General features: G+C 42.3%; 1 protein-coding gene across 1 annotated transcript in view; it reads right to left on the bottom strand.

The window, feature by feature from the left end:
• Nucleotides 1-12,284, bottom strand: part of FBXL13 (F-box and leucine rich repeat protein 13) — a 260,497-nt gene that overhangs the window by 26,880 nt on the left and 221,333 nt on the right. Inside the window, exon 18 of the mRNA XM_004702787.1 lies at nucleotides 1,832-1,915. Coding sequence (XP_004702844.1) covers nucleotides 1,832-1,915 — 84 coding nt within the window. The remainder of the gene's footprint in view (nucleotides 1-1,831; nucleotides 1,916-12,284) is intronic.

The following is a 12,284-nucleotide window of genomic DNA, read 5'->3' as shown; positions in this document are numbered from 1 at the left end:
GCACATAGATCTATTTCCCCATCCTCGTATATAAATATATTTGCATATGTACATGTCTTTATCTAGACCTCTATAAATGCCCTTTGCCTCCCACCTCTTTCCCTTGACTTTCCTAGGAGGTTTCTTAAAGATGCTATATTTTCAAACAGAATGAGATACAGTAAATATATTATGAAAACATTTCCACACTGAGTCATGTTCATCAACCAACCAATGGGGACAGCAAGTCTGCCTTTCCACCTTTCATTTATAGAAAACTGAGGTTATATTAATTCTCTGAAAGTAGATAGGGCTTTGGGCCAATTAAGTGCCCTGAGGCTTGAGTTTCCTTACCTGCCAAAGCAGGTGTTTGACTTAGATGGGCCTGGATGGTGCAGATGGCTGACACACTTGGCTGTTGATGGAAAGGTTGCAGGTTTGGGTCCATGCAGAGGCACCGCCGAAGGAAGGCTACTTTCCAAAAAGCGAGTCATTGAGAGCCCACCCTAGGGAACGCAATTCTACTCTGCCACACTTCAGGTCTTCATAAATCAGAGTTGGCTCTCTAACAACCTGTGGTTATATGGGTCTGGGGTTCCTTTAACTCCAGAGTTCTAAAATGCTGAGCTATGGTCTACAGAACCATTTGACCTGTTACTCTTTATAGCCCACCACCAAGAATTCATTCTATCCATCCACTATCTCCTGGGCATCCCCGAGCACACCCTGTACCAGGGTATCCACTCAGTAGGTTTCCTCTGAAGCCACTGAAGCTCTCTACCTTAGGGACTGGCATCTGCCTTCCCTTGGAAGTGCAGTAGTTTAACACTCTTACTCACCACGTTAGGACCTGTAAAGTTTGTCTCAAATTCATGGAAAACAACTTTGCTTTAAATTTGCCACGCTCTGTGGACTTCTCAGCTACCATTTCAATTAGTCTCCTCATTTTTGAGATAAATCCTTTCCTCTTTGTAAGAGAGTTTATTTTGTTTCATTTATTTTTTCTAGTTTAGCCCTAGGATTTCCCAGTTTTGAACTCTCAGGACATATTTGTCTAGAGCGTTCAATGAATTTGCTGATTTCCATATTCTTAGATTATTGATTTCCTTCAAATAATGTCATCATCTATAATTTTACAAATAAGGAACCATATTTTTCCCTAGTTCAACTCATGCATGACCCATGATTTTGATCTTTCTTTTCAGTATAACCAAGAGAAATGAAAACATAAAATCACAAAATCATTGAGCTGCTTCATGTTGCAATAATCATTATGTTGTGGCTTTTGCTCAATAGTTCTTTTATGACTCTCTGAACATAATTGAAAACCAGGTCTAGAAATGTTACATTTTTCATGAGTCCTTGAAATACAAGTTGTGAACATAATCCATTACTCAACTCATGCTTCCTCTGCCAATCAAATGACCCACTGTGTTTGCATGACTGAAGTTCCTACTTAGTAAGCATCTGATATATCAAGCCCCCAATTTTCATGATGATGTTACATACCATTTCCATCTACACACTCCTTTCTTTACACGAGAAGGCTTCTAGCACATTGAAGTTAGTCACTCCCTAGGTCTGATGTCTACCTGTCCGTTTACCCTACAGTCTGTCATCTGGAGGGAAACGCAGGCAAGGAGAAGGAGAGCTGCCAGGCACCGGGCTAGAGAGATCTGAAAGGAGAGCTGGAGAAGGGTCAGCACTGCTCTTACCTCCACCAAGACAACCTACATGTTGGTGTCTTTCCAGTACTCGTTTTTTTTCTTTCCTACTGTGGCCCACAATCTTGATCCCCTTTATGCTTACATTTCTACCACAATTCTTTAACAGAAGATGTTGATTATTTTACCTGAATTCCTGTATCGGTGATTTTATAACATTCGGATAGGGAAAGTTCCTTTAATTTTTTATGTCTGGAAAGTATTCCCAAACTCTAAAAAAATAAAGATCATTTTATGATTATGATACAGTATGAAAGTTATATGTCTAATAAAGTAATAACCCTGCATGTCAATTTATGTTTAGCTTACATCTTATATTCTAACAAAACACAAAAACACTTTGATTAAGCAATATCATTAACTATAATTCTCAGTATGCCTCTGATACTTTGCAAGAAGTGTTACAGAATTCCAGAGTCAGAAAACTCCTTAGGAGGTTATTGTCTTATTACTTTGTGTCCAGGAAATTGTGGTCTGAATTATTATAAACAAATATTGAAAATTCTTGGACCTAACCTCCAACTTTATTTTGAAGGCACTCCATATGACTAATGAGTCTATTTGCCAATAAATGTGTAAAAAAAAAAAAAGTTCCACAAAAACTAAAACTCTTTAGTGCATTTTACTGTGTTTAATTCCTTGAAGAGGAAAAACAGAGTTCTTTGTATAGTGTCCTATACACATATCACTGTACAGCCACATCACACTGGCTTAAAAATTAAAAGCTTTATTTCTTTTTTTTTTCTAAACTGCACTTTCAGCCATTAAAAATTGTACATGTGATTTGGCCGTCTTGTTTCTCGGTTCTTTTCTTCCTGTTCCCAGGATGCTCCCATAGGAACAAAACTTGTGCTTGGTAGATGCCGTCCTCCCTTCCATTTGCTCTTCTGACCACATTCCTTGTCTACTTCCACACCACAGGCTTCCTTGACTGGCTCCCATCACTGGCTGGCTGGGAAAATGCCAGCCGTAGTACTATGTGAACTTGTCCTTTTTGCATTTTATTTGCGGAACCGGTAAAGAGTTGCAGTCTTGGAAACCCACAGGGGAAATTCTACTTTGGCCTATTGGCTCTCTGAGTCAGAGTTGCCTCAGTGGCAGTGAATTTTGTTTGGTTTGGGTTTATGTTTTTAAATATGACATTTAAATTATCATTCAAAATGAGTTGTGCAAAATTAGATCCTGTTTTTGTTGTGACCGCCGCCCCCCCCCCCCCACACACACAACCATCCTGTGAAGTACAGAGTTCACAGTTTCACTTTTCAAAAGAAATCAGCTCAAGGGAAATCGTGTTTGAAATCCAGCTTGACTTAAGCCACTGTTTAAACTGTGATTTCTGATTTCATAGAACAATTTTCCACACTGTCCCCATACAAAAGCACTCTGTTCATTCTTCTCATTTTAATGTGGCTGTGGAATTTGTTTGTCGGGATCACATTATGATTCCTGCCTCTCTGTTTCAAACCTGTGTGTCTGGGTTCCAGATGTCAGTGCTATGTGCTTGTGTTAGACTTTGGAAGAGTTTCGATGTGTCTCCTAAAGAAATCAAGCTGTTTGGACAAATACACCAAGTCAGAGATGCACAGTTTGACTCTGCGTTATGCTCAACACCAGCTGAGTGTGTTTTATTCTCCTGTGGGGAACTGGTCCTTTGAAACTCCCTCTGAAGTTTCACGTGTACATAGCCAAGTCAGAATTCTTTAAAGATGAGCTGTAAATGCAGTACACTTCCCAAATATGACATGGAACAGTATAAATTCTCCTTGCCACTTTGTTCAAAATTAAAATATTAAAATGGAATGTTATGTTTCATCACTATAATTCATTAAAATGTGTGGCATCAAAATGGAATGCTTCAACCCTATCAGCCATTAGGGAAACACAAAGGAATACCTCCATGAGATACCACTTCACACCTACTACAATGGCTGTAATAGTAAGACAGATAATAAAGCAAGTGTAAGTATGGGCAGGAGCAATTGGAAGCCTCTTCATTTTATGACAGGAATGTAAAATGCCTTACTCACTGCCATCGAGGCAATTCTGACTCATAGCGGCCTTCTAGGACAGGGTAGAACTGCCCCTTTGCATTCTGAGGCTGTACATCTTAATGGGAATAGAAAGTCCCACCTTTCTCCTGTGAATAAAATGGTACAGCCACTTTAAAAGAGTTAGCAGTATCTCAGTTAAACGTAGAGTCGCCATGAAACAAAAACCCAACCTCATTTCTTTCGAGTGAGTGTCGAGTCAGTGGGTTCCTGAGACTGTAACCACTTATGGAGTAGAAAGCCCAGTCTTTCTCCCTTGATGCTGCTGGTGGTTTCGAACTGCCAACCATGTGGATTGTAGCCCAATGCGTAACCACTACCCCACCAGGGCTCTTAGAGTTACCATATGACCCAGTATTTCTACTCGTAGGTCTGTGTCTAAAAGAAATGAAGAAATATGCTCACACAAAAGCCAGTAAACAAGTGTTCACAAAAGCATTAGTCCTAACAGCCCCCCCACTGCCTAAAAAAAGAGAGAAAGAGAAACAGCCCCAAATCCGTCCAAAAACTGGGTGAATGAAATGTGCTGCGTCCGTACACTGGGACATCGTTTAACAGTAAAAATGAACGAACACATGCTACTGCAGAGATGAGCCTTTAAAAAATATGCTAAGTGAGAGAGGGCAGTAACCAAAACGCTATATATTATACGACTCCACTCATTGGAAAATCCAGAAGAGGTCAATCTGTAGGAGCAAAGGTAGCTTGGTGGTTGCCTGGGGCAGGTGAGGAGTCAGAGGCAAGGCCAGGGAGTGACTGCTGATGGGTAGGGGGTAATGAAAATGTGATGAGTGAAGATTGTGGTGATGGTCGCATAGCTCCAATAATACGCTAAAAAACAGAATCATACATTTTAAACGGGTGGATTGTATGGTATGTAAATGATATCCAAATAAGAAATAAAGAAATAGCCCACTTTTTAATATGCTTATGAGTTTTAGATCTGGATGACCAAATCCATTTAGCCAGGCCATGAGTAAGCGATCTTATCATGCTCAAGGGACACCTTGCTCTTATAAGCAAGCACGACTTTGGAACCAAGAAGCCACACATCTAAGCCAGCGGGAAGGAAGCGGCCCCCATTGAAAACAGACTTTGCACTGATTACAAGAGACCAGCTCCTCTCAACCAATGAAACACACTAGTACCCGGCACTGGGATTCATTCTTTAATGGCTTTTTAATCCAGAAGCTGTTCAGATTAGTGGCTTCAAGAACAGTCCCAGCCAGTGAGGTAAATGCACCACTTGGCACTATGAGGTTCATACATGTTCCAAATTAGGCGTTATTTTCTAAAACAAGTACTGCTTCCAACACTGTAAGGACTTTACCTTTAAAAGGTCTTAAGTCTCAGGTGTGGTCATGAGTCCCACATTTTGTTTTGTTTTTTTTAAAATGTTTTATTGTTCATTGGGTGGGGGTTTACATTTCAGATCATCATTTTTGTATTCAATAATTTAAATGGCTTCTCCAGTCTCTCCAGAGCTTGTACTGACTTCTCTTCTCCCTCTTGTAGAATATGGCCTTCCCTGTCATCCTGGTCAGCACCTGTCTACTCTCATCTTAATTCAGATGGAAATGACTTACATAGCACTTGCTACACCGATCAGGATCTGGGAAAGAGACCGGGAATATCAGGACTGATGAGATGTTATGGGTGTCCTGACGGAGGCTGTGGTCTGGCCTGGCAGACAGACATGTGTAACAGATCATTACAAGGAAGCACTGTTGCACCCTGCTGGCCCTGAGGAAGATGGTGGGCCAGTACTGTGGCTTACAGAAGACTCTGTGGAGAAGAGCTGTGAAAGGGGAAATGTTAGTTGCCAAGACGGTGATGGAGGAAGGGCATTCTTGGCAGAAGGAACAGAATGTGCAAAGGCATAAAAATATGAACAGTGTACCACCTATGGGGAACTATCCATTTGGCACGCATGTGTGATGGAATTTTTAAGTTTATCATAACAAGTGGCCCTCAAATTCCCCCTTTTGGAGGGAACTGTGGAATTCTGTGGCTGCCAGTCTTTTAATACCTTGCTAAGTGCTGGGGGTGAAAGTCCCCAGGGCTGGCCAGTGCTGTGTCTCCTCCTGAGAGAGAAAGAGGAGAGTGGGCAGACAAGGCAGAATGAAAGAGGAGAGAGACACCAGGAAGAGACAAAGAAGCAGGGCATCAGCGAGGCCCATGGTGGGCAGGCGCTTATCTTTTAGGGAGGTCACGGGCGGGCGTCATGATGCTGTAAGCCAGTGTTTTCCAAAGTGGGCAGTACTGCCCTGCACCCGCCCTGGGGAGTGCTGGCACGATCCAGGAGCGCCTGCAAAAGCAGATAGGCGCATGTTAGCCTGGATCATGGGCTACATTGCAAGTTTTTAATTGCCAGAGGAGCACTGAGTAAATTTTTTTTTCTCCTGAAAAGGGATTGGTAGGCCCAATAAATTTGGGAACCTAAGAAGTAAATCTCCTCCTTGGTCTCGTCTAAAAGTCAGATAAACTCAGGAATGCTTTGCAGGAGAGAGTTTTGCGTGTTGTGTTTCAGAAGTTCAATTAGGGACTAAATTTCATAATCAGGTGAGGCATAAAGGCAGGCAGCTGGTGTGGCTGCCTAGAGGAAAAGGTGCATGTTGCACAAACATGTGCACCCCCGGGAATCCTGGCAGCAGTAGGTTCCTCCATTGGCCATGACCTTGAGGGACCCCGAAAGCAGCAGAGGCTGATGAGCACCCAGGGGCTCATCAAAAGAAAGCTCCCCGAGCAGGCACTGAGCCACAGAGAGCCTTGTAGGCTATTCTCAGGAGTGTAGGCTTCATCCTCTGCCATCGAGTTCAGTGAGACTTGCTCACTCCCAGGGACTATGAGTTAGTGCAGACGCAACAGCATGCACGAAAGAAAGAGCCAGATGTGTGGGTCAAGAGAGGTCTGGGGACCATGGAGCAGGGAGTGACTGGTTCTAGTTGATGGACAGAAGAGGTGACAATCTACGAACAACTTGCATGGAGGAAGGAGATTTTGACTTGTGCCTTAAAGACTGACTAACAGAATAATGGAATAATGTGTCAGCTTAAGGAGACAGCATGAACAAAGACTTCATTTGGCAAGTGTTAGCTGTTTGGGAAGCAGTTCAGTGTGGGGTCACTGGGAGTAGAGGGAGGGAATATGGAGCACTGCCAGGAGCTGCTCCACGGACAGGAAGATGCTGGCAAACAGCAAAGGCTTGAAAGCTATACTTTTTACCCCCTCACTTTTACATCTGGAATTGCTCAGCAGATATAGATAGACATCAACAATGAACTACTTACCAAATGTTGGAGCTGAGTGTGTATGTGTATGTGTGTGTGTTATGTGTTATGCACTGAATATATGGCTGGATGGCTGGGTCAGGACACTCATTTTCAAATATCAACCACATAAACATAAGACATCTCTCCTCCAACTTTTTATTCTGAAAATATTCAAATTTATAAGAAAGTTCAAAGAATGGGACAATGGGTATCTGTCTTCTCTTCACTAAACTCATTAATTAAACCTTTTGCCCCATTTGGTTAGTTGTTACATATGTATAAATATGCATCCTCACAATTGTCATGTTTGAGGCCATTGTTTCCGCCATTGTTGTCGCCACTGTCTCAATCTAGCTCATCAAGGGGATTTCCTCTTTTACGACGTCCTTCTCCTGTATCGAGCATGACAACCTTTTCCAGGGTTCTACTGATCACATGCCCAAAGTACATGAGACAGAATCTTGCCAGCCTTGCTTTTGAGGAGCATTCTGGCTACACTTCTTGCAAGACAGATATGTCTGGGTGTTTTTGGCAGTCCAGGATACTGTCAGTATTCTTTGCATGCACAATAATTCAACTGTATTGATTCATCCTCAGTCTTCCTTATTGAAGGTCCGTCCAACTTTCACACACATATGAGGCAACAGAAAATACCATGGCTCAGTACACGGGCACATTAATCTTTGAACTACTGTCTTGCTCTTCAACACTTTACAGAGGTCTTGTGCAGCAGATGTGCCTAATGCAATTCGCCTTTTGATATCTTGACTTTTGCTTTCTTGAGCATTGATTGTGACCCCAAGCAAGATGAAGTCCTTGGAAACTTCAATCTTTCCTCCGTTTATCATTATGTTACTGACTGGTCCAATCACGACGATTTTTGGTTTCTTTATATTGAGTTGTAATCCATATCAAAGATTGTGATCCTTGATCTTCATCAGCAGGTGCTTCAAATCTTCCTTGCTTTCAGGAAGCCAGGTTGTGTCAATTGCATATCACGGGTTGTTACTAAGCATTCTTCCCATCCTGATGCTGTGTTCCGCCTCAGGTAGTCATGCGTCTCAGGTTGGCTCCGCATACAAATTGAATCAGTGTGGTGAAGGGATGCCGCTGTGATCCTCACTTTTCCTGATTTTAAACCATGTGACATGCCCTTGTTCTGTTTGAATGACTGATTACATTAAAAGATAATTGGATTTTTCCATGAATTTGTGAAGACCCCCTACATATATATATATGTATGTATAGTCAGTAGTGGTTATGAATTGGTCTGCTCACTGCAAGGTCCCAGGGAGAAAGGTGGGCTTTCCGTTCCTGTGAAGAGGCAGTCCGAAACCTCAAAGGGACAATGCTGCCCTGTCCCATAGAGTTGCTAGGAGTTGGCATAGACTCACTGGCAGTGGATTTGTTTAAGTTTTATATATGCCTATGAAATATATATACACATTACATATTTTCCATGAATTTTTTGAAGTCTCTTTGTATACACACACACACACACACAGTTAAATCAAATGGTTGCTGCTGCAAAATTATAGAAATCCCTATTCAACAAAAGTATCCAAATGGGAAGCTATTGTTTCTCCACATATCTTTAATCTAGGTCTATACACTTCCACAGGAGGAGTTTCCGGCTCCCTAATTCTTCTCCAAAGAACGATGTGTTCTTTGATTTACACTCTGTCAAAGTGGCAGCTTCTGCATCACTGGGAGACTCACATTGTGTTTCTTTTAGATGCTCCTTGAGTTTGGGGAACCAAGAAGTCTGAAGGAAGAGCAGGGTTCTAGGGCGGAGGGGGCAGTTTCCCAACGGACTCCTCAGCCCTTGCTATCCTGGAAGAATGAGCAGTGTACTGTCATGATAGAAAATGTTCCTCAACACGGCTTTCCTCACCAATCAAGCTTTCAATATTCGTTAAGGTCCTTAATAAGCTCTTCTGCGTCTTTCAGGAAAATCCAGCAAGATTACCCCCTTTAGAGTCTTCTCAAAATAGTCACAATAATCTTCTGAGCTGACCCTTCTGCCTTAAACTTACCTGCTCTAGCAGACCCCCAGGAAGCCACTGTTTTGATCGGCTCTTGCTCCTCGGATTGTTTTCGCAAATCCAACACTGATTCCTGGTTACAACGCATTCCATAGAATCAATTTCATTTGCTTTGCGCTGGCTTAGAGGACTGATGGTAATTTCAGCTCTTTGAGCTAACTCATCTTCCCACAATACTTTCCCTTAAGTCGTTCACTTAAGAATTGAAACTGTCAAACCATGTGAAATCACAACTTAAAGTTGCTGTTGCACAATGATCAATCTAGTCTTCTTTCACCAATTTCTCTACTTAATTCACAGTTACTTTATTTGTCGAGCTTTATGGTCTTTCCCTCTCTTGGTTCATCTTTGGGGTCTCCCCAACTTCTCTTAAAATGCTTTATCCATCTAAAAATGGTCGTTTTATATGGGACAGCTTCCTGTAAACGTATTGCAGAGCATACGCGTGAAGAAGCTATTTGTTGTTGCTGCTGTGGTTAGGTGCCATCGAGTCGGCTCGGACCCATAGCAACCCTCTGCGCAACCGGACGGAACACCGCACGGTCCTGTGCCATCCTCACAATTGTTCCTGTGCCTGAGCCCCTCGATGCAGCCACTGTGTCCGTCCATCTCCTTAAGGGCCGTCCTTTTCCTAGACACCCCTCCATTTAACCAAACATGATGTCCTTCTTCAGGGACTGCTCTCTCCTGACTATATGTCTGGCCTTACTTCTTCCAATACAGATCAGTCTGCCCTTTTAGCAGTCCAGAGTACTTTCCGTGTTCTTCTCCAGCGCCACAATTCAAATGCATCGAGGCTACTGCGTCTTCCTTATTCAGTGTCCAACTTTCACATGAATATGATGCCATGGAGAATGCCATGGCTTGGGTCAGGTGCACTTAGTCCTCAGAGTAACATCCTTGCCCTTCAATACCCTAGAGAAGCCTTGTGCAGCAGATTTAACTAATGCAATGTCTTTTCCTCTCTTGACTGCTGCTTCCATGAGAATTGATTGTGAACCCAAGTAAGACAAAATCCTTGACAACTTCAACCTTTTCCCCATTTATCATGATGTTACCTATTGGTCCGGTTGTCAGGATTCTGGTCTTCCTTACATTGAGTTGTCATCCATACCGAAGGCTACAATCCTTGATCTTCATCAGCAGTGCTTCAAGCCCTCCTTACTTTCAGCAAGCAAAGCTGTATCATCTGCAAACTGCAGGTAGTTAATAAGTCTTCTTCCAAATCTGATGCCACATTATTCTTCATATAATCCAGCTTCTCAGATGATTTTCTCAGTATATAGATTGACCAAGTATGGTGAGATGAGGCAACCGTGACACAGACTTTTCCTGATGTAGTATTCATGTAGTATTCATTCTTCTGGGGGCACAATTGCCTCTTGATTGATGTACATGAGTTCCTCATGAGCACAATGAAGTGTTCTGGAATTCCCATTCTTCTCAAGGTTCTCCACAGTTTATTGTGGTCCACACAGTCAAATTCATTTGCATAGTCAATGAAACGCAAGTAAGCATCTTTCTGGTAGTCTCTGCTTTGAGTCAAGATCCATCTGACATCAGCAATGATATCTCTTGTTCCACGTCCTCTTCCGAATCCAGCCTGAATTTCAGGCAGTTCCCTGTCAATCAACTGCTGCAACCATGGTTGGATGATCTTAAGCAAAAATTTACTTGTGTGTGCTATCAATGATATACTATAGTTTGAGCATTCTGTTAGGTCACCTTTCTCTGAAATGGGCATAGATACGTCTCACTTCCACTCAGTTGGCCAAGTAGCTATCTTCCAAATTTTCTGGTATAGATCAGTGAGTGCTTCCAGTGCTCCTTCAGGTTTTGGAAACATTTCCATAGGAATTCCATCAATTCCTGGAGCCTTGTTTGTAATTAATGTATTCAGTGCAGTTTGAACCTCTTCCTTCAGCACCATTGGTCCTTGCTCATATGCTACCTCCTGAAATGGTGGAATGTTGATTAGCCCCTTTGAGTTTTGTTTAAAATTTTATATTAGCTCTGATCTCAAAATAGGTTGTTTTCATGGCCCCAAAGTATTTTTTATGGCACCCTAATGAGACTAACATAAATATATTAGTGAGCGATCTTGTCTGCAGCCATCCACTGATCACAGAGACAAAACATGTTGTGCTTGAAATAAATCTGTGTGGTATTGTGGTTATGCATTGGGCTGATAACTGTGAGGTCAGTAGTTCAAAACCACTAGTTGCTTGAAGAAAGACAGAGTTTTCTACTTCCTTAAAGAGTTACAGTATCAGAAACTCACAGGGGCTAGCTCTGCCATGTTCTATAGGGTCACTATGAGTCAGCATCAACTATATGGCAGTTGAGTATATATGAACTGGAATCCCAGTAGTAATACTTCTTGATTTACTTTCCTATGATGATACCTAAGAAAATTAGCAGTAATGCTATAATGCCATTAAAAGTGAGTATGAGGTCCATATTGAAATGATTTTTGGTTTCCAGGAACCAGACTGAGTTCATACATCACCTTATTGCCATGTCCCTTTTGCCTTCTTTTCTTTGATTGAAATGCTGTCTTCCAAGACCTATCCACTGTCATCAGTCAGCTCTGACCCCAGCACCCTGTAGGGCAGAGCGGAATGCTCCCTGGGGTTTTCAAGGCTGTAAATATCGATGAAAATGGAACACTTAATCTTGCTTCAGGGAGTGGCTGGTGGAGTTGAACTGCTGGTTAGTAGTCTAACACCCAACTGTGCGGTAACCCACTATGTCACCAGGGGTCCTTCTTTCAAGACATTGGCTTATCGTTATGTAGAATGTTCCACATTCTGGCTTGGTCAGAATGTGGTATTTTAGATTCTAGGCACACGTTTTCTGCAAGAAGACAGCCTAGATGCTGGCAGGTTGGATGCTGATGGGTCACTTGTTTCCAGTGATGGCTACACATCCGCCATGAAAAGGGCTATTTTTTTCCTTTTTAAATTAATAAGTAAGTGGTTGACGATGTAGAAGTCTGCTGGCACTGCCTGGTAAGCATTGGACTGCTAACCACAAGGTCAGTAGTTCAACCCCACCAGCTGGCTCAGTGGGAGAAAGTTGAGGCTCTCTGCTCTTTTAAGGATTTACAGCCTCAGAAACCCTACATAGAGTCATCGTGAGTCAGAATCAACTAGATGGTGATGGATTCAGTTTGGGACTAGTTGGTGCAATTCTTTGAGACCACATGAATACCAT

Source organism: Echinops telfairi, unplaced genomic scaffold (genome assembly GCF_000313985.2).
Source record: "Echinops telfairi isolate 266 unplaced genomic scaffold, ASM31398v2 ScPeMD7_23;HRSCAF=83, whole genome shotgun sequence".
In the NCBI taxonomy this organism is placed as follows: Eukaryota; Metazoa; Chordata; class Mammalia; order Afrosoricida; family Tenrecidae; genus Echinops; species Echinops telfairi.
Note: the sequence above shows the minus strand (reverse complement) of the source record. Positions and strands in the feature narration are given on the sequence as shown.